At 38.7% G+C, this 22,551-nt stretch overlaps 2 protein-coding genes across 3 annotated transcripts; both read left to right on the top strand.

Moving 5' to 3' along the window:
* Positions 1-111: 111 nt before the first annotated feature.
* LOC120529718 (aerolysin-like protein) lies at positions 112-19,761 on the top strand. 2 transcript variants are annotated; one of them, XM_039753782.1, is made up of 3 exons: positions 112-172; positions 10,388-10,486; positions 18,593-19,761. In XM_039753782.1, exons 2-3 carry the CDS (start codon positions 10,419-10,421, stop codon positions 19,566-19,568), a joined length of 1,044 nt encoding a protein of 347 aa, XP_039609716.1. In that variant the 5' UTR covers positions 112-172; positions 10,388-10,418; the 3' UTR covers positions 19,569-19,761. The 2 variants fall into 2 exon arrangements, with proteins under 2 accessions (XP_039609716.1, XP_039609715.1); XM_039753781.1 differs by lacking the exon at positions 112-172 and having other exon boundaries at positions 10,160-10,486.
* Positions 164-7,201, top strand: LOC120529720 (aerolysin-like protein). Its single transcript, XM_039753783.1, has 2 exons — positions 164-250; positions 6,033-7,201. Exons 1-2 carry the CDS (start codon positions 189-191, stop codon positions 7,009-7,011), a joined length of 1,041 nt encoding a protein of 346 aa, XP_039609717.1. The 5' UTR covers positions 164-188; the 3' UTR covers positions 7,012-7,201.
* Positions 19,762-22,551: the final 2,790 nt, after the last annotated feature.

Below are 22,551 nucleotides of genomic sequence, written 5' to 3'. Positions count from 1 at the left end.
TAGAAGTTCCAGTTTGGGATGAAGGTTGTGTCTAGCCCATGTGTTTAGTTATTAATATTAAAGTGGCAGCAAAACGAATGACGCAATTCTAAGGAAATGCGCCGCCCACGCCTCTTCAATACTGGCTATTGGGGGAGCGTCTCGCATCGATTCTATCAGACGGAGTCAGGAGGTTGTAAAAGTTTAAAATGTGGCTATCTTCAGTTTTTTCGTCTTTGGTTTGCATATGTATGTATTCATCTATCAACAGGTACTTTGAATATATCTTTTCTAGGATAGGTTTGTTGCATAGTATATTGCAAATCTTGCGTCTGAGATGGGATGGGCTGTTCAATTGAAATTGTTGAAGTTTAAATAGTTATTTTTGCAATTCTTAACCCAGTATTCCCGTTTATTTTTTATTTATTTTTTTCATGTCTTCATTTCTTTGAACAACAATGACATTCTGTAGAGTTAGTAGGAGAATTTAAGTGCTGGTTCCTTTCACCTTATTAATCAAACGTAGAAGACGTTGAATCACCTTTTCTGTTAGAACCGTATTCTATTCACAAGTCGAGTATTATATTTTGAATATTCGTAGGGTTTTGAATCCGAAAACATCCACGTCGGATCCTAGAAAATAACAAAAAATAAATGGATCAGCCGTTTATGTTGTTATTGAAATTGGGGTAAAATGGTATATGGTTTAAGTCAAGCGCCATGGAATGGGGCTTCGCGTTCTTTTCTGTGTATTTTAACTTAACTTCTTTTTAACATTGGAGACTTGCATAGTTGTATTAGTTGTACCGGCTCCGTTTCTGAAGTTCCGAGGAAAAATGTTTCCTCTCTTTATTTAGTTTAGTGTCGCCTTTGACTTTCAACGGAGAACCATGGAAATTGTTAGCACTTGCTGGCACATTTACTATGAACTATATGTATGTCCCAGAGAACACAGTGATTCGTTCATGCACTTCCAGCCCTGTTAACTTGCAAGCTACAGAAATATGACATCTCTGATGACATTTTCTATTTTTTATCGGGGAGGCAAGTCCTCCGAAATGTGCAAGCATTTTTTTCAGATGTCCCAATCTCTAGATTATTGTACCTCTTCCCGACGCAACCCTGTGTTATAAAGCTATCGATGCCCCGAGGAATTTAGTGCATCCTTTGATTTAGCGCATGTCACTTTGTGATTAGTTCTCCATTTAGCCTTTTGTTGTCACGCATGCTCCCTGCCGAACACCGTTATGCCCACAACTCCGGCATTTTGTGCTTGTCGGTGTGTTATGTGGTATCTTTAAAACTGAGTGCTCTTTCTTGAAAACTAACAGTAAACTTTGTTAAGGTGGTGTACAAAAATGCCAATTTTCAGAAACTGGTTTAGCAATGCATAATTCTTTAACGAAATCTTATAAACAAAGAAGCATACGATGTAATCGTAGTAAAATAACAGATTTAATAATAATTACCCTGAAGAAATGCTTAAAATATTTTAGAGATAAAAAAATGTGGTTATCGTTTTTCCCTGTGTAGGTGTTCCTTCGCTGTTATTTGGATAGTTTCCCTGTTCTACTAGAAACCTTTGTTATTTTTTTATAATTTTTTTAGAAAGTCCCATTATAAAAGTCATGCTCCTGATGTGGATTCTTAACAATTTAGGTTGTGCTTAGTGAACTAATCAACAAGTATCAGAAAAAGAAAGTGATTAATTGCACAAGTGATTAAACATTACAAACCCATAGACATTGTTTACATGTAGCTATTAATTCTGTCCTGGAACTGTACATAACATGTTGGTCCTTCTTCATACATCCCATAACTTGCCGTAGTCTCATAGATTCCATGTTTGTTAGTGATGTCCTTTGTGTTAGTGGCCTCCTCATTCTGTGCATCTGCTGCTGTTACTATATTGCTAGTCAGTTGCTGAAGATTCTTAAACATAAAATTTTAGATATAAATATTTTCTTTGTCCTTTAAGTTTTGCAAACCTACTGGAGACGTTCACTGCCTATTTACTGTACATTATAAGTGATACATTGTGATGCACGGCCCTAATAAAGAGTGATTATTTTTGCTGGTCTCACAGTTAAGTTTTTCTCACCCAGATGGCATCCCATCCCACACCCTTTTCATATTCTAGACTCACCCAAGGCTTATAGAAGCCAAAATGTAATCAGAGATTGACTTAAGTAACCAGGCAAGTGAGTATGTATCCATTCCTAAGACTTTATTAAAGATTATGATCCTTCCATGTTTTATGAACACAGCAATATGTTTATCTGATATATATGAACATTCAAAGTTAAGAGTTCGGCTGTTCATTGTGAATTATTAGCATTAAATATGAGTGCAAATTCATTTTAGATAGTGTCAATTTACATTAGATTAAATAAGTCTCCTTAGGATGTACAATCTGCTCTGTCCCCTTTTTGTACAGTGTCACTCTGTTTTCAAGCCAGTCCAGGTATTTGTAGCTCTGCACCACTTCCACGTCCCCCCATCCCCCTGAATGATGACTGGTCTCAGAGGCTCTTTGGCATCACCAGCTTTTGTCTTGCTAGTGCTGAGTTGCAGGCATCACAGGATAAAGTCTTCCACAATCTTCCTGTACTCTGACTCATCTCCATTATTAGGTGGCAAGCACTGGTATTGTACTGGAAGTCTGTTGTGTAGAGGGTGAAGAAGAAGGGAGACAGGACAGATCCCTGAGTTTCCCCAGTATTACACACCACTCTTTCTGAAAGACAGTCCCTGAGTCTCACAAACTGCTGTCTGTTGTTCAAGTGGTCATGATCTGGTAGACTGTGGGGGCATCAAGAGTCAAATCCTTGATCTTTTTCCCCAGTTGATGAGTCAGAATGGTGTTAAAGGCATTGGAAAAGTCAAAAAACATGATTCTGACTGTGCTGCCGGCTTTGTCCAGTGGAAGTAGACTCTGTGGAGCAAGTAGATGAGAGCATCCAGCACACCTACTGTATCTGAGTCTGACAAGCAACCTGCAGAGAATCCAGATGTTCTGAAACCAGGAGTCGTAGCTGTTTTAGGTCCAGCCTATTAGAAGTCTTCATGATGTATGAAGTAAGAGCAACTAGTCTAAAGTCAATGTAAATATAATATCATAACTCTCAAAACTACTCAGTCCAATGGAAACTTTCTTTTTATATGTTTATTATTTAATTTCATAGAAATAATTTCTGTACATCATGTTTATTTATGTTTTCCCAAGCTATAAAACTTTTAAAAGATTCTTGTAACATTCTACTTTGAATCAAGTTTTTTTGAACGGCAATATGTTAATAATGCTTTTACTTTTGAAATAGTTTTTAAGGTAAAGTAGCAAAACTGCTGCTGAGGTTGGCTTTTTATTTTGGAGCCATGTTTTGTCTGAGAAAAAAAGACTGTTTGACCCAGAAATATTTTTCACATTGAAGGGATTCTTAGCCTGGGACTGTATATATGTGGGTCTCGCATTCTCTACAGAGCCTTTCCCTATAATGAGATGGTAACCCATTACTGATGCATGTCAGAGAGCAACAACAGCCAGTGGCCTTTCTATTAGGTTTGTAAATGGAGATGGGATCATATTTGCCTCCTGTTCCTTGTAAAACTGCTCTGTATGTATGAATATATTTTACTTTGAGAGTAACAGCATGATTACATGCACTTCAAACACCCAATTATTCATAGAAACCTGATTTGTAAAATGCCATGTAAACCCTTTTTCTGATTAGTGAAAAGGGAGTTATTGGCCAATACGAATCCTAATTAACAGAGGTATATTTCTCCTTGAATAACCCAGTTAATCTGTATAGCAACTGTCCTTTTGCCACTTCGCGTCTCTGCCACTCGCATTGTGAAAGGGGGTGGGCTGAATGCACGCTAAGGAGAAGCGGTCGGATCATCCGCTGGCTCCCTGCTGCTGCTGCTGGCAAGCTGTATATTCTGCTTGCCACTTGTCGTTGTTTTAAGAGCTGGGAGCACATCATGTCTGCCTGCCAAAAGCATTCCAACAACTGCTAGGTTAGATGTCCGTGAACTTGATTTAAATGTTGTCTTACTGCCTTGTCTTGCGTGACGTTAAAGTGTCTCTCGAGGGACGTCAAATTGTCTTCCGAGAAGATCACGTCTTATCTCCCTAGTCTCCAGCTCAGGATTTTTTTTAATATTAGAGAAATGAGTGAACTAAAGCTTGTCTTATTGTAGTAAATTACTTGCATTATTATTATTTCAGGAGCAGTTTTTGTAAGGCAAGAAGCACACATATCAGGTGGCTCCTTTGCAGGGTTCAATCGTACAGCCATGCGGAAAAGAATGTGCTGTGGTCCTGTAACAGCAACGTGTAAGCATCAATTTGACTAAACAAATTTGTCAAACACAAGAAAATTATCACAGGCATCATGCTTATTTTCTGATTCATAGTTGCTAATGATGACGTTTAACTCTTTTTTGTGCAGCTTAATGACGTTAGTGTTTTGACAAAGGAGATCTCCAGATTACTTGCATTATTAAGAAATCAGTATTTATATTTTTTCAGTTGAAGAGACTTTTAAAAGTTGAATTTTTAATCTTTATTTTCATGCCGGAAAAAGCTTTTAATTTGTTTTTGTTTAATTCTTAATTGCATCACAGGGTCATTTTAAATTCTCTGTGGGCAGATAATGAATTGCGCATAGACCTTTCCTGGTTAATAATGACCACCTCACAAGAAACATGATGGTTTGTGTCACAAAGACTTGCTTATAAATTCCAACGCAGCACTCTGGTACTCTGGTTTAAGATTTATTTATTTCTCATCCTAACTCTTTCCCTTTTCTTAGTGTTTTGGCTGCATCAATAATAGTGCTCTAGGAAAGTCAGTCATTGTCCAACCTGCTATATCCTAACACAGGGTCACGGGGGTCTCCTGGAGCCAATCCCAGCCAGCAGAGTGCACAAAGCAGGAAACAAACCCTGAGCAGAGTGCCAGCCGACCACAGGGCACACATACACACACACCAAGCACACACTAGGGACAATTTAGTATCACCAGTGCACCTAACCTGCATGTCTTTGGACTGTGGGAGGAAACCCACGCAGACATGGGGAGAACATGCAAACTCCACACAGGGAGGACCTGGGAAGCGAACCCAAGTCTCCTTACTGAGAGGAAGCAGTGCTACCCACTGCGTCACCGTACCGCCCTGCTCTAGGAAATAGTTTCTTGCAATTCATGAGCATGTTTAATCCATTGGTTTTCTTAGCAAGTCACAGTCTCTTGAGAAACCTGTTTTGTTTTTAGTTATTTCGTTAAGTCATGAGAATGTCCTGGCCTTCTACTAATTCTCTCTTAAGATCATGTCACGTTACACAACTTTGAGAGTGATTTTCATTTGTAGCCTCCATTGACATAATCTTTGACAGTGCTGTGGAGAGTGCTCCAGTGACCTGCCCAGAGTCTCATTTCAACTGTTCTGCTATTTACTCCGATAAAATCAAACAAGTTCAAATTTGTTGTAGGGATGAACTCTGGTGCATGAGAGCTGACAACCAATGAATGCTCTCCTGAAGGTACAATGCATATAATAGGCAGCAACGAGGTTTTTTGAAAATGGGTGTTTTGAAGCGAGGATACGCTTGTCTGTCTGATGTCCTGTGTTTTTGAAGTTGATTTAATTGACATTTTCCAGCAAGGAGATCAGCAACTGTGGTCAAAACTGACTAGAAGTTGTGTATTTTGACATTGGGTTTAACAATTGGTCTCTCTCTCTTTATGTGAGGGGACTATTTGAAGGGGTAAGCCGGAGATAAAAAGGTAGGTTGTTAGCATCATGGATAGAGACCAACCAAACCAATTTAGATTTTTGCACCTGGCATAACACATTAAAAGGAACAGAGAAAAAATTAAAGATATTTCTCCCTGCTAATACAGGAGAAAGTAGGGTGAAATGATACCTTTTATTGGCTAACTAAATGGATTAGAAATGCAAGCTTTTGAGGCAGCTAAGGCGACTTCATGCCAATAGTCAGTATTGTTTTTAAAGTTCCACCCTTTCTTTGTCTCATTTCTCTTTCAGGTTTCTAGCAGAAAGTAAGATGGTCTTGCCAGTGCATATCATAGGATTCAAAGAAGGAGGGGAGCCTTTTGACTTCACTGGGTACAAAACTGGTGCTCTGTTGGAGAAGATTGCTGTATGGGCTGGTGAATCACAAATAAAAGGCATGAAAATCTGGCTCACTAATGGAGAAACTAAACAATTTGGATATCAATATTATTATAGGCCTCCCACTGAATTTACATTTCAGCCAGGAGAGTTCTTTACTTCTCTCTCACTTTGGGCGAATAAAGATGAGACACGACTAGGAGCCATCCTGTTCAAAACCAATAAAAACAGAGAGTTCCTTGCTAGGATGACTCGGTGGGAAGTGAACTTTGAATTTCGAGTTGATGTTGGTTCTGGTGTCTGTCTGGGAGTAATAGGCAGATCAGGATGGGAAATTGATGCTTTAGGCTTCATGTTCCTTAACTCCATCAAATCCATTGTGATGAAGAATGTTGAATACACAACTCTACACAAAGTCAATCCATCTGTGACTGTGGAAGAAATTAAATCCATGACTTACAAAAATAATCTAAAAGTTGAACAACAGTACACACTGGACACCTCCACAAAAATCACCAAAAAGTCATCTTGGTCTGTCACCAACAGCCTGGAATCCTCCTTCAATGTTTCTGTCCAAGCTGGTATTCCGGAAGTAGTTGAGATAAATCGTCGGTTTCGTTTCAAGTTGGGCAACATCTCTACCTATGAATTAGAAAACACTGAAGAGAAAACTGAGCCTCTGTCCTATGTTATCAAGGTTCCTCCTGGGAAAACAATGAATATTAATATCACCATTGGCAAAGTAGATATGTATCTGCCATACAAGGCAACTGTTATAGTGACTGGTACTGATGGCAGCACTTACCACTATATCAAAACTGGCACCTATAATGGAATCACTTACACTGATGCAAAAGCCATCATAAAGAAGTCCAAGAAGCAACTTGACTGAGAAACTAACCTTTAATGTATCTCATATTAAACAATTGTCTTAATTACAATTTTATTTCTGAAGGTACATAAAGGTGTTTTAGTGAAATATATACTCATATGTAACCATACATGAGATCTACAGATTAGTTTTGCACACTGCAAGAAATGTTTGTGGGTCCTTTGAAATAATAAAAATGTATTGGATTTGGCTATTGTATCGATAAATTACTTTCTATATCTGTCACTCACATATCAAGTTTATTGATATTTGTCTAGACTATAATTAAATTTATACTCGCATGTCTCCCACAGACTAATGACTGTAAGTACGAACGATGACACTCCCCAAATTCTTAGGCACATTAATCTAACACTGGGAATGGCCTTCGTTTACTCCAAAAAGAGCCTCAATTCCTCATGGCATGGATTCCACAAGATGCTGGAAATATTCCTTTGAGTTTCTGGTCCATGTTGACATGATTACATCACAGAGTTTCTGCAGATTTGTCAGCTGCATATTCATACTGCAAATCTCCAGTTCTATCACATCCTAAAGGTTTTTTTTATCAGATTCAAATGCGGCCACTGAAGAACACTGAACTCTTTGTCATGTTCATGAAACCAGTTTGCGATGACTCTTTCTTTGTAACACAGTGCATTATCATTTTTCAAGTAGGCATTAGAAGATGAGTAAATTGTGGCTATGGTAGGATGCACATAGTCAGCACCAATTCTCAAATAGGATGCCTAATTCAAGCAATGATTGATTGGTATTAAAGTACCCAAAGTGTGCCAGTAATCCATTCCCCACATCATTACATCACAACCACCGGCCTGGACTGTTAACACAAGGCCGGTAGGGTGCAAGGACTCATGCCGCTGGTGCCAAATTCTGACCCTATCATCTGTGTGCCTCAACAGAACTCAAGATTCATCAGACCAGGTGACATTTTTCCAGCCTTTAACTGTTACATTTTGGTGAGACTGTGCCCACTGTCTGGCACCAACAATCATGCCAAAAATCACTGAGTTTTTACCCATTCTGGTGTTTGATCATAACATTAACTAAAGCTAATTGGTAGCAAAAATGTAATTGAGTCTCATGGTGTGAGTGTTAAATGTCCTGTAACATTTGTCAGAAAGCAGGACAGAAATATATGAATGGGCAGCAGGGCTAAAGGACTTTATTGATATGGTTTACACTGCTAAGACTGACGGTGTTATATAAAGTATGTTCTGAATATTACAGGGTCATGGGGGTCTACCAGAGCCAATCCCAGCCAACACAGGGCACAAGGCAGGAAACAAACCCTGGGCAGGGCATACCCACACCCCCACACACCAAGCACACACTAGGTACAATTTAGGATCACCAATGCACCTAACCTGCATGTCTTTGGACTGTGGGAGGAAACCGGAGCACCCGGAGGAAACCCATGCAGACACAGGGAGAACATGCAAACTCCACGCAGGGAGGACCCAGGAAGCAATCCTAGGTCTCCTCACTGCGAGGCAGCAGCGCTAGCCACTGTGCCACCGTGCTGCCCTCAGCAAAACCAAGGAACTGGTTATTGACTTCTGACACACTAAAAAGCGTTTATGTTATCTCCTTTTCTTTTTTCTTGTTTGATTTCACCTCTGGCTTTCTCTCTTCTCTTTTTTCCCCCTGCACTCTCTCCCAGGCTCCATTTAAACTTTGTCAGCACAGGTGTTCTACCAAACAACACACAGAATGTCAATGAAGAACATTTAATAAACAATATGCAAGATGCCTGCATGTAGCAAGCAAACAGCCCACATCCAAACTGAAGACCTTGTAGCTGCATCACTTCACAGCAGGGCACTCCCGCACCCACAAGTTTGATCAGTTTTTACGCTAAAAACACACACTGTCATAGATACTTTAAAGCGTTTTACACAGAAAGAGACTTTGTTTGATCCATCCATCCTCTAAAGAAAGGGCAGGATGCAACTGTAGCCTGTCCTAGGAAGCAATGGGCACAGGCAGGAACAATCCCTGGATACACACAAGGACACTCACAAACACACACACACACACACACAAATAAACGTAATGATTTAGCAAAGCCAATTCACCTGACCTTCATGACTTTAGACCATAAGAAGAAACCCACACAGACCCAAACACAAACTCTACACAGGGAAAACCTGGGGTGCACCCCCTGAATAACTTAACACAAGGAAATAGCACGACATCTGTTGGACAGTATGTCAAAGTCATACTTATTGTATATAGCAATTTAAAGAAAGTCAGCAGCTCCTTATATTCGATGTCTGGTCACATGTACGCTGAGTAACTGGATGAGTTACCCTGCTCGCTTGTTTATGGGCAGACCGAAATTCTGTAAGAGAACATCTGTATCTGATCAATCAGCATTGTAGGTGATCAGTGAAGGTCAGCTTTGAACGTTGCCCAAAGGCTATAGACCACGCACATTCAGAAATTGTGTCGGAGTTTAAGGCTAATGCAAAATCGTAACCTTCGCATGCTCCACTAAAACTTTATGATATTGTCACTGGCCTTTGCTGAAGATCTGTCACTGTATAACACGACCTACCCCACCGTTTCTCAACCTTTAAGTACTTGAGACCCGAGTTTTCATAACAGTTTTAATCGCGCCCCCCAAACGTTTTTTTAGAAAGGAGCCTACTAATACCAATGCGTTTTTTTTTTAATTAATGACATATCATAGATGCATATTTTATTATACCTAACTTTTATCGACATTTATCTAACTCTATTACATGTATTTATTTTTCTAGTATCAGAATGTAGTTTAAGTTAATTTGTTTTGGTTTCAATAGATGTATTTTTCAAATTTATTTTATTCTTGTTTTCTTTTTTTCTCATCTTCGCGCCCCCGTAGGGGGGCTCACCCCACAGTTTGAGAACCACTGACCTTTCCTTTACGCGCCTTTTGTTCAGACAGCTCTGCTTTCCTATCTCGGAAAATAGTCTGCGCTGCAGTTCACTAGAGACAAGTAAACTCGGGAATGACGGTATGAAATTTGAGCCGGAGGAGTAATCGCATGTTTAAAGGTACATGAGTAGAAGAGGACTCGATGTAACACACAGGGTCCTGGGCTGCAGCCCAGATTACACCGTGCAGGAGTCAGGTGCCCGTGAATGTGACCCGGCCAGTGATGCCACATAGTGAGCGAGTACGCCGGGCAACGTTTCTTCCGTGCCCTAGAAGTTCCAGTTTGGGATGAAGGTTGTGTCTAGTCCATGTGTTTAGTTATTAATGGTAAAAGTTTAAAGTGGCAGCAAAACCAATGACGCAATTCTAAGGAAATTATGCGCCGCCCACTTCTCTTCAATACTGGCTATTGGGGGAGCGTCTCGCATCGATTCTATCAGACGGAGTCAGGAGGCTGTAAAAGTTTAAAATAACCAATCGTAAAATGTGGCTATCTTCAGTTTTTTCGTCGTTGGTGTGCCTGTGTATGTATTCATCTATCAACACGAACAGGTATTTTGAATTTATCTTTTCTAGGATAAGTTTGTTGTATGTTGCAAATCTTGCGTCTGAGATGGGATGGGCTGTACGTTTGAAATTGTTCAAGTTTAATGAGTTATTTTTGCAATTCTTAACCCAGTATTCCCGTTTTTTTTTCATGTCTTCATTTCTTTGTATAACGATGAGATTCTGTAGGAGAATTTAAGCGTTGGTCCCTTTCACCTTATCAATCAAACGTGGGAGACGTTAAATCACCTTTTCTGTTATAACTGTATTCTATTCACAAGTCGGGTATCTCATTTTCAATATTCGTAGGGGTTTGAATCCGAAAACATCCACGTCGGATCCTAGAAAATAACAAGAAAATGGGTCCGCCGTTTTTGTTTTTATTGAAAATGGGATCAAATGGTATATGGTTTAAGCCAAGCGCCATAGAATGGGGTTTCACGTTCTTTTCCGTGTGTTTTAACATAACTTCTTTTTCATTAACTTTTTTTTCACATTGGAGACTTGCATAATTGTATTAGTTGTACCGGTGTTCTGACCACCGGCTCTGTATCTAAAGTTCAGAGGAAAAACATTTCCTCACTTTATTTAGTTTAGTGTCGCCTTTGACTTTGTACGGAGAACCATGAAAATTGTTAGCAGTTGCAGGCACATTTACTATGAACTACTCTATATGTATGTCCCAGAGAACACACTGATTTGTTCTTGCACTTCCAGACCTGCTAATTTACAAGTTGCGGAAACCTGACATCTCTGATGACATTTTTTAATGCTCCGGCATTTCGTGCTTGTCAATGTGTTGTTATCTTTTAAATTGAGTGCTGTTTATTGAAAACTAACAGTAAACTTTGTTAAAGTGGTGTACAAAAATGCCACTTTTCAGAAACTGGTTTAGCAATGCATAATTCTTTAACGAAATCTTATAAACAAAGAAGCATACGATGTAATCTTAGTAAAACAACAGTGTTAATGATAATAATGTTTTCTGACCCTGAAAAAATGCTTAAAATATTTTAGAGATAAAAAACATTTGGTTATCGTTTTTCCCCATATAGGTGTTCCTTCGCTGTTGTTTGGACAGTTTCCCTGTTGTACTAGAAACCTTTGGTTTTTTTTAATAATTTTTTTAGAAAGTCCCATTATAAAAGTCATGCTTCAGATGCGGATTCTTAACAATTTAGGTTGTGTTTAGTGAACTAATCAACAAGTATCAGAAGAAGAAAGTGAATCAATGCACAGGTGATTAAACATTACAAACCTATAGACATTTTTTTTTCATGTAACTATTAATTCTATCCTGGAACTGTACATAACATGTTGGTCCTTCTTCATACATCCCATAACTTGCCATATATAGCCTGATAGATTCCATGTCTGTTAGTGAAGACTTTTGTGTTAGTGGCCTCCTCATTCTGTGCATCTGCTGCTGTTACTATATTGCTAGTCAGTTGCTGAAGATTCTTAAACATAAAATTTTAGATATAAATATTTTCTTTTTCCTTTAGGTTTTGCAAACCTACTGGAGACGTTCACTGTCTATTTACATTATAAGTGATATGTTGTGATACACCATCCTAATAAAGAGTGATTGTTTTTCTCACCCAGATGGTATCCCATCCCACACCCTTTTCATATTCCAGACTCACCCAAGGCTTATAGAAGCCAAAATGTAATCAGAAATTGACTTAAGTAACCAGGGTAAGTGAGTGTGTATCCATTCCTAAGACTTTATTAAAGATTATGATCCTTCCATGTTTTATGAACACAGCAATATGTTTATCTGATATACATGAACATTCAAAGTTAAGAGTTTTGCTGTTCATTGTGAAGTATTAACATTAAATATGAGTGCAAATTCATTTTAAATAGTGTCAATTTAGATTATATTAGATTAGATCAACTTTATTAATCCAATGGGGATATTAAGATGAGTACAGCAGCAGAAAGATAAAAAACAAGCATGCCAGACTCACAGGACAAATAATACAGTTAATCAAATAATGGATAAATAAATAAATAAATAAATAAATGAATGAATGAATGAATGAATGAATGAATGAATGTATATTGTGCCAATCTTTCAAAACGAACGTAACAATTATGTCAGTAGGAAGCATTGAATTGCCTGACAGCAACATGCAGAAAAGACCCCCAGAGGTGCGTCTTAGCACACCATCGTGGAATGAGCCTGTGGCTAAAAGTACTCCAAGAGAGCACCTCCTGGTGGGGATTTTTCATGATGGCATCCAATTTTGCCACCATCCTCTTTTCTACGATAGCTTCCAGTGTATCCATGGTTCACCCTGTGATCACTTCTAGCAGCTTGCTGCATAATCAAAGGACCGGAGTCTCCTTAGGATGTACAATCTGCTTTGTCCCCTTTTTGTACAGCGCCACTCTGTTTTCAGGCCAGTCCAGGTATTTCTACTCTGCACCACTTCCACGTCCTCCCCCTGAATGATGACTGGTCTCAGATGCTCTTTGGTATCACCGGCTTTTGTCTTGCTTGTGCTAAGTCGCAGGCTGTTGTTCCTGCATCACAAGATAAAGTCCACCACAACCTTCCTGTTCTGTGACTCATCTCCATTATTATGTGGCAAGCACTGGTATTGTACTGGAAGTCTGTTGCGTAGAGGGTGAAAAAGAAGGGAGACAGGACAGATCCCTGAGTTTCCCCAGTATTACACACCACTATTTCTGACAGACAGGCCCTGAATCTTACAAACTGCTGTCTGTTGTTCAGGTGGTCATGATCCGGTAGACTGTGGGGGCATCAAGAGTCAAATCCTTGTTCTTTTTCCCCAGCTGATGAGTCAGAATAGCGTTAAAGGCATTGGAAAAGTCAAAGAACATGATTCTGAATGTGCTGATGGCTTTGTCCAGTGGAAGTAGGCTCTGTGGAGCAAGTAGATGAGAGCTTTGTGCACATCTACTGTATCTGTGTCTGACAGGCAACCTGCAGAGAATCCAGATGTTCTGAAACCAGGAGTCGTAGCTGTTTTAGGACCAGCCTATTAGAGGTCTTCATGATGTATGAAGTAAGAGCAACTAGTCTAAATTCAATGTAAACACAAAATCATAACTCAATCTCAAAACAACTCAGTCCAAAGGAATTTTTTTTATGTGTTTATCATTTCATTTCATAGGAATAATTTCTGAACATCATGTTTATTTATGTTTTCCCAAGCTACAAAACTCTTAAAAGATTCTTGTAACATTCTACTTTGAATCCAATTTTTATGAGCAGTAATATGTAATATTCACCCTCTTCTATGCGGTGGTGTGCTGGGGAGGCAGCATAAAGAAGAGGGATGCCTCACGGCTGAACAAACTGGTAAGGAAGACAAGCTCTATTGTAGGCACAGAGCTGGAGAGTTTGACATCCTTGGCAGAGCGACGGGTTCTGAGCAGGCTTCTGCTAATCATGGAGAATCCACTGCATTTACTGAACATGATCATCTCCAGACAGAGGAGAAGCTTCAGCGACAGACTTTTGTCACCGTCCTGCTCCACTGACAGACTGAGGAGATCGTTCCTCCCCCACACTATGCGACTCTTCAATTCCACCCGGCGGGGTAAATGTTAACATTATACAAAGTTATTGACTGTTATACCTGCCTTGCACTCTACACCTTGCATTTTTACCCTTAACGCGCTACGCATCGTCCGGGACATAACAGCGTTTTGACGACGTCACAGCCATGTGTGCATGCCCATCTGTCATGCATCTCGACATACTACCCATCAAATGAAACTTCAAAGTCTCGTCTTTCCGATGATATAAACCATTTTGACACACAACAACTACAGCACTGACACTAAAGCCTTTTTTACAGAGAAGTACATACTTTTAAGAGTTGACTTTCCCTACCTTTGAAGACCCTCTGCAAGTCAAACATCAATATTTCCGAGCAGTATTGATCTCATTCTGTCCGTAAAGCTCCAGCGAATATAATCCAGTAAAACGATTAAGTCCAAAACACACGATATATCCTCAAAGGGACAAAAACTCCAGAAAACGTTTCATAACTTGAGACTAGCTACGTCATTTTTTTTCATTTCTATTGATCATATCAGACGTAATTTGTTTCTGTCGGCGATAACCATGCGACAGCATGTTACACGGAAGTGTTAGCTTCTGATTGACACCTAAGTTGGCCAATTTACGACGGGTCTGGGGTTGACTGGCACCTCGTATAGCCAACGAGTGTCACAGACAGCTGAACGGTGACGTACAACTCCAAACCCTGGTAGAATCTACCAGTTTGATTGGACACTGTGAGTGACACTTAAAACTTACAGCCAATGAGCAGCCGAGCATTTTAATATGTAACTTGCCATACTAACTTGTAAACAAAACGATCGGAGCTGCGCAAGGGTTGCATTTGTGCCAGTCTGCAGACTTGGTGCGTGGTTGTTTATTGTGATTTCACCAATTTTTTTCGCATTTTAAATATGGATAAAGGTACAGATAAATGTGAATGCACTCTCGATTAAAAGTATTAGAGGCATGAAAGTAATCAATCGGCCCAGGAGACGTCTAATGGCAGAGAGTGACATGTGACACGCCCTTGTGCTTTCTGCCGGCTAGGGATTACTGCCATCAGTGGCACATGGAAAAACGTTGAGCTGTGTTGTAACAGTTTGTAAAAGAAATGTATATAATTTGTGTGCATTTTATAAAAAAAAAAAGTAAAAAATAAAATATATATATATATTTTTGGCCCATAAGACTTGTATTGACTATTTTTATATTGAAATGTGTATTTTTTATTGTTTTTATTATTTTTATAACTAATAGATTGACACTGTATGTAGATATAGATTCCTTTAGGTGTAAGCTTTCAGTAGAGCCCTCATTGATATCTGTGGGTTGAAGCATTCAAAAGTTATTACACTTTTTCCATACGTTCCAAAATGTGGATAATGGTCCCTCTAAAAAGCACCTGGACATGCCCACATAAAAACTGGTGTAAAAATGTCATTTTTACAGGTATTCTTTTCAAATTTGAAATGTGAGTAGTCAACAAGTTATTCTGTTGGTACATAGTGTGTTTCTGTCCCCACTTACCTACTGCAGCTTTATTTTCCTTTATTTTCATAAAAAAACTTAGGCGAGAACAAAAAAATTCGTTTTTTTTTGTGAGTTCTAATGTGCATAACTTTTGATCAGTCACACCTACAGTGATTCTGACTACTAAGGGTGAAACTAGAGAATGTTACCTTTACAAAGAGACCAAACATGTGTTTATACTCCAGATACTTCAATAACAGCAATGATTCTAATTTGGAGAGGTCGAATTACAAGCGATTTAGCAAAAATGACCCCGCTTGATAAGGGTTAACTTGTACTATATTTTTATCAATCTTAAATTAATATTGTTTTTATCAGTATGCTGCTGCTGGAGTCTATGAATTTCCCCTTGGGGATTAATAAACTATCTATCTTAAACATACTTTTACATATCTATCTATCTATCTATCTATCTATCTATCTATCTATCTATCTATCTATCTATCTATCTATCTATCTATCTATCTATCTATCTATTATATAGTGTCTTTCATATCTATCTATTATATAGTGCCTTTCATATCTATCTATCTATCTATCTATCTATCTATCTATCTATCTATCTATCTATCTATCTATCTATCTATCTATCTATCTATCTATCTATGTTTGGAAAACAATTCCTCCATAGTAAAGCTTTTACTTTTGAAATAGTTTTTAAGACAAAGTAACAAAACTGCTGCTGAGGTTGGCTTTTTACTTTGGTGCCATATTTTGTCTCAGAAAAAAAGACTGACCCAGAAATATTTTTCACATTGAAGGGATTCTTATCCTGGGATTGTATATATGTGGGTCTTACATTCTCCACAGAGCCTTTCCCTATAATGAAATGGTAACCCATTACTGATGTATGTCAGACAGCAACAACAGCCAGTGGCCTTTCTATTAGGTTTGTAAATGGAGATGGGATCATATTTGCCTTCTGTTCTTTGTAAGACTGCTGTGTATGTATGAATATATTTTACTTTGAGAGTAACAGCACGATTACAGGCACTTCAAACTTCCAATTATTCATAGAAACCTGATTTGTAAAATGCCATGTAAACCCTTTTTCTGATTAATGAAAAAAGGGTTATTGGCCAAAGTGAAACCTAATTAATAGAGTTATATTTCTCCATGAATAACCCAGTTACATGGCCATGTAAACTCTAAACCAGGTTACTGTTAAGGATTTCGTAGCTTGCGTATGACCATTGAATTCTGTCAGCCAGAGCATGTATTAGCTTCAGTAGCCACAGGTAGAAGTGTCCACAACATTCATTTCCAGAGGCAACTGTTTGGGCAATCATATTGTTCCTTCTCCTCACTGAAATAACCTGTCTCAATGTTTAAGAAATTAATAATTAGTGTTGATGAGCTGAATATACAGTGCTAAATTGAGCAAAACAATCTAGAGCGCAGTAGTGTAACACGTAAAAAATAATGCGTGCTATGTAGACCAATTACATTTTAAAGTAATGAGTGATCTAAAGCATATCTTATTGTAGTAAAAATACTTGCATTATTATTATTTCAGCAGCACTTTTTGTAAGGCAAGAAGCACACGTACCAGGTGGGTCCTTTGCAGGGCTCAGTCGTACAGCCAAGCGGAAAAGAGTGTGCTGTGATCCTGTAACAGAAACATGTCACCATCAATTTGACTAAACAAATTTGTAAAACACAAGAAAATTTTCACAGGCATCATGCTTATTTTGTGATTCATGTTTGCTGATGATGACGTTTAACTCTTTTTTTTGTGCAGCTTAATGACATGAGTGTTTTGACAAAGGAGAACTCCAGATTACTTGTATTATTAAGAAATCAGTGTTTATTTTTATATTTAGATATTTTTTTCAGTTGAAGAGACTTTTAAAAGTTGAAGCTTTTCATTTTTTTTTGTTTAATTCTTTAGTGCATCATAGGGTCATTTTAAAATCTCTGTGGGCAGATAATGATTTGCTCATAGACCTTTCCTTGTTAATAATGACCACCTCACAAGAAGCATGATGGTTTGTGACACAAAGACTTGCTTATAAATTCCAACGCAGCACTCTGGTACTCTGGTTTAAGATTCATTCGTTTCTCATCCTAACTCTATTACTTTTCTTAGTGTTTTGGCTGCAGTTGAATAGTAGTGCTCTAGGAAATGATTTCTTGCAATTCATGAGCATGTTTAATCCCTTGGTTTTCTTAGCAAGTCACAGTCTCTTGAGAAGTCTGTTTTGTTTTTAGTTATTTCGTTAAGTCATAAGCATGTCCTGGTCTTCTACTAATTCTCTCTTAAGATCATGTCACGTTACACAACTTTGAGAGTGATTTTCATTTGTAGCCTCCATTGACATAATCTTTGACAGTGCTGTGGAGAGTGCTCCAGTGACCTGCCCAGAGTCTCATTTCAACTGTTCTGCTATTTACTCCGATAAAATCAAACAAGTTCAAATTTGTTGTAGGGATGAACTCTGGTGCATGAGAGCTGACAACCAATGAATGCTCTCCTGAAGGTACAATGCATGTAATATGCAGCAATCAGGTTTTTTGAAAATGGGTGTTTTGAACCTCACAAACAGAGGATAAGCTCGTCTGAAAAAGATGAATGAAGGGCCAAGACTGTGGGTGAAGTAACTATACCTGTTAACCCTTAGTACTGTGCCACCTCCATCAGGCAGCACATTATTAGCTGTCAGAGAAAAGGGCAAGCTCAGAACTGTGCTGGAAGGTTGGTACACCATCTCTAAATGTGATTAAATTGACATGTTCCGGCAATGGGATCAGCAACTATGGTTGTCAAAACTGACTAGAAGTTATGCACTTTGACATTAGGTTTAACAATTGGTCTCTCTCTCAATTTGTGAGGGGACTATTTGAAGGGGTAAGCCAGAGATAAAAAGTCAGGTTGTTAGCATCATGGATACAGACCAACCAAGCCTCTTCAGATTTTTGCACCTGGCATAACACATTAAAAGGAACAGAGTAAAAATGAAAGACATTTCTCCCTGCTAATATAGTAGTCAGTGTTGCTTTTAAAGTTCCACTCTTTCTTTGTCTCCTTTCTCTTTCAGGTTTCTAGCAGAAAGTAAGATGGTCTTGCCAGTGCATATCATAGGATTCAAAGAAGGAGGGGAACCTTTTGACTTCACTGGGTACAATACTGGTGCTCTGTTGGAGAAGATTGCTGTGTGGGATGGTGAATCACAAATAAAAGGCATGAAAATCTGGCTCACTAATGGAGAAACTAAACAATTTGGATATCAATATTATAGGCCTCCCACTGAATTTAAATTTCAGCCAGGAGAACTCTTTACTTCTCTCTCGCTTTGGGCGAATAAAGATGAGACACGACTAGGAGCCATCCTGTTCAAAACCAATAAAAACAGAGAGTTCTTTGCTGGGATGACTCGGTGGGAAGTGAATGTTGAATTTCGAGTTGATGTTGGTTCTGGTGTCTGTCTGGGAGTAATAGGCAGATCAGGATCAGAAATTGATGCTTTAGGCTTCATGTTCCTTAACTCCATCAAATCCATTGTGATGAAGAATGTTGAATACACAACTCTACACAAAGTCATTCCCTGTGTGACTGTGGAAGAAATTAAATCCATGACTTACAAAAACAAACTAACAGTTGAACAACAGTACACACTGGACACCACCAAAAAAATCACCAAAAAATCATCTTGGTCTGTCACCAACAGCCTGGAATCCTCCTTTAATGTTTCTGTCCAAGCTGGTATTCCAGAAGTGATTAAGGTAAATCATCAGTTACGTTTCAAGTTGGGCAGCATCTCTACCTATGAATTAGAAAAAACTGAAGAGAAAACTGAGCCTCTGTCCTATGTTATCAAGGTTCCTCCTGGGAAAACAATGACTATTAATATCACCATTGGCAAAGTAAATATGTATCTGCCATACAAGGCAACTGTTATAGTGACTGGTACTGATGGCAGCACTTACCACTATATCAAAACTGGCACCTATTATGGAATCACTTACACTGATGCAAAAGCCATCATAAAGGAGTCCAAGAAGCAGCTTGACTGAGAAACTAACCTTTAATGTATCTCATATTAAACAATTGCCTTAATTACAATTTTATTTCTGAAGGTACATAAAGGTCTTTTTTTGTGAAATATATACTCATATGTAACCATACATGAGATCTACAGATTAGTTTTGCACACTGCAAGAAATATTTGTGGGTCCTTTGAAATAATAAAAATGTATTGGATTTGGCTATTGTGTTGATACTTTACTTTCTATATCTGTCACTCAAATTTTCAAGTTTATTGATATTCGTCTAGACTATAATTAAATTTATACTCGCATGTCTCCCACAGACTAATGACCATAAATACGAACAATGACACTCCCCAAATTCTTAGGCACATTAAACTAACACTGGGAATGGCCTTCGTTTACTCCAAAAAGAGCCTCAATTCCTCATGGCATGGATTCCACAAGATGCTGGAAATATTCCTTTGAGTTTCTGGTCCATGTTGACATGATTACATCACAGAGTTTCTGCAGATTTGTCAGCTGCATATTCATACTGCAAATCTCCAGTTCTACCACATCCTAAAGGTTTTTTTTATCAGATTCAAATGCGGCCACTGAAGAACACTGAACTCTTTGTTATGTTCATGAAACCAGTTTGCGATGACTCTTTCTTTTTAACACAGAGCATTATCATGTTTCAATTAGGCATTAGAAGATGAGTAAATTGTGGCTATGGTAGGATGCACATAGTCAGCACCAATTCTCAAATAGGATGCCTCATTCAAGCAATGATTGATTGGTATTAAAGTACCCAAAGTGTGCCAGTATTCCATTCCCTGTACCATTACATCATAACCACCAGCCTGGACTGTTAACACAAGGCCGGTAGGGTGCAAGGACTCATGCTGCTAGTGCCAAATTCTGACCCTATCATCTGTGTGCCTTAACAGAACTCAATATTCATCAGACCAGGTGACATTTTTCCAGTCTTTAACTGTGACATTTTGGTGAGACCATGCCCACTGTAGCATCAGCTTTCTGTTCTTGACTAACAGAAGTGGAACCTGATGTGGTCTTCTGCTGTTGTAGCCCATCCACCTCAAGGTTTAACAGGGCTGTGCATTCTGAGGTTCTTTTCTGCTCCCCACAGTTGTACAAAGTGCTTATCTGACTTACTGTATCTTTTTTGTGAACTCGACCTAGTCTGGCCATTTTTCTCTGACCTCTGTCATCAACAAGGTGTTTCATACTGCAGAACTCAATGGATGGTTATTGTTTTTCACATCATTATGAGTAAATTACATTGTGCCAGAAACTCCCAGGATATCAGAAGTTGCAGAAATACTCAAACCAGCTTCTCTGGCACCAACAATCATGCCACATTCTAAATCACTGAGTTTTTCCCCATTCTGGTGTTTGATCTTAACATTTACTGAATAAGCAGCCTTATCACCTTTTCATATAAAATGTCATTGAATCTCATGGTGTGAGTGTTAAATGTCCTGTAACATTTGTCAGAAAGGAGAACAGAAATATATGAATGGGCGGCAGGGCTAAAGGACTTTATTAATATGGTTTACACTAGTAAGTATGTTCTGAATATTTCTGTGCTAGTAATATTCTACACCAATTTCAGAGCTTTGTTGTCTTGAGCAGAGTAGGTTCCATACCATGATGTTATTCAGCCATTGCGTAATTTTTGAAATAGATATAAAGACAGATGGGTACAGAAGGCTTCCTTTAGGAAATGAAGGTATGTTGAATGATTGCAACAAGATTTTGTACCCAATTAAGCCATCCATAATGCCTCTCTGCACTGTGTCCCCATTAATGTAGATGGGAATAAGTTCTCTCTCCTATTTCCTGAAGTCAATAACCAGTTCCTTTGTTATGCTGACATCTTATAACTGTTTGTGATTAGGTCTTTGATGGAGATGCCATCAACACATTTAATGATAGAGAGGGAGGTAAGTTTGACCATACAGTTATAGGCAAACAGGAATATGGCAGTAACAGTGCAGTGTCCGCATTGAAGATCGGTGTTGAGGAAGTGATACTACCAGTCTTCACATGCTGGGGTTTACCAATTAGGAAGTCAAAATCAAATTGCTGAGGCTGGCATAAAGTCAAAAATTTTGGAGCTTGGTATTGAGCTTTAATGGTACAATGATATTAAATGCTGAACTATAGTCTATAAGCAGTACTCTGGCGTAATAGTTTTGATTTTTCAGTTTTGTCAGGATGGAGAAAACAAACACATAATTATTATTATCATTTTTTAAAATTTATTTTTATTAATTATTAATATCATTAATTAATACTATGATAATTTCCAATAAATATAAGTATCCATCCATCCATCCATTATCCAACCCGCTATATTCTAACTACATGGTCACGGGGGTCTGCTGGAGCCAATCCCAGCCAACACAGGGCACAAGGCAGTAAACAAACCCCGGGCAGGTTGCCAGCCCACCGCAGAGCATGCACACACCCACACACCAAGCACACACACCAGGGACAATTTAGGACTGCCAATGCACCTAACCTGCATGCCTTTGGACTGTGGGAGGAAACCCACGCAGGCACAGGGAGAACATGCAGACTCCACACAGGGACGACCCTGGAAGTGAACCTGGGTCTCCTTAATGCGAGGCTACCACTGTATTGCAAAACATTGTGAGAAATTTTCTTTGAATGGAGAAACCTATCCCAAAATATAGAGTAAAGTAGGTTGCAAGGTACTGATTGTGCTGCATATCATTTTAGAATATAAAGCACATAATAGAAATGTGAACTTCGGGGACAAGATTCCCTGCAAGCTGATCAGGAAGTAGAACTAAATCATTGGTCTAAGAACAGGTTGAGTCTGCACAAAAGAATGTGAATAAATCACCAAGCAAGAGGAACATTAAAACGGAGCCTCTGAAAGCAGCATACGTCTAATCAAGAAAAGTGTGTTGCAACTGAAAATGAAACCCAGATGTTTAGACCATCCTTATGATCTGCCACTGAAAACAACTAAAAA

Source organism: Polypterus senegalus, chromosome 5, assembly GCF_016835505.1.
Source record: "Polypterus senegalus isolate Bchr_013 chromosome 5, ASM1683550v1, whole genome shotgun sequence".
NCBI lineage: Eukaryota > Metazoa > Chordata > Cladistia > Polypteriformes > Polypteridae > Polypterus > Polypterus senegalus.
The sequence above is the reverse complement of the archived record's forward strand: the minus strand, read 5'-3'. Positions and strand labels throughout refer to the sequence as shown.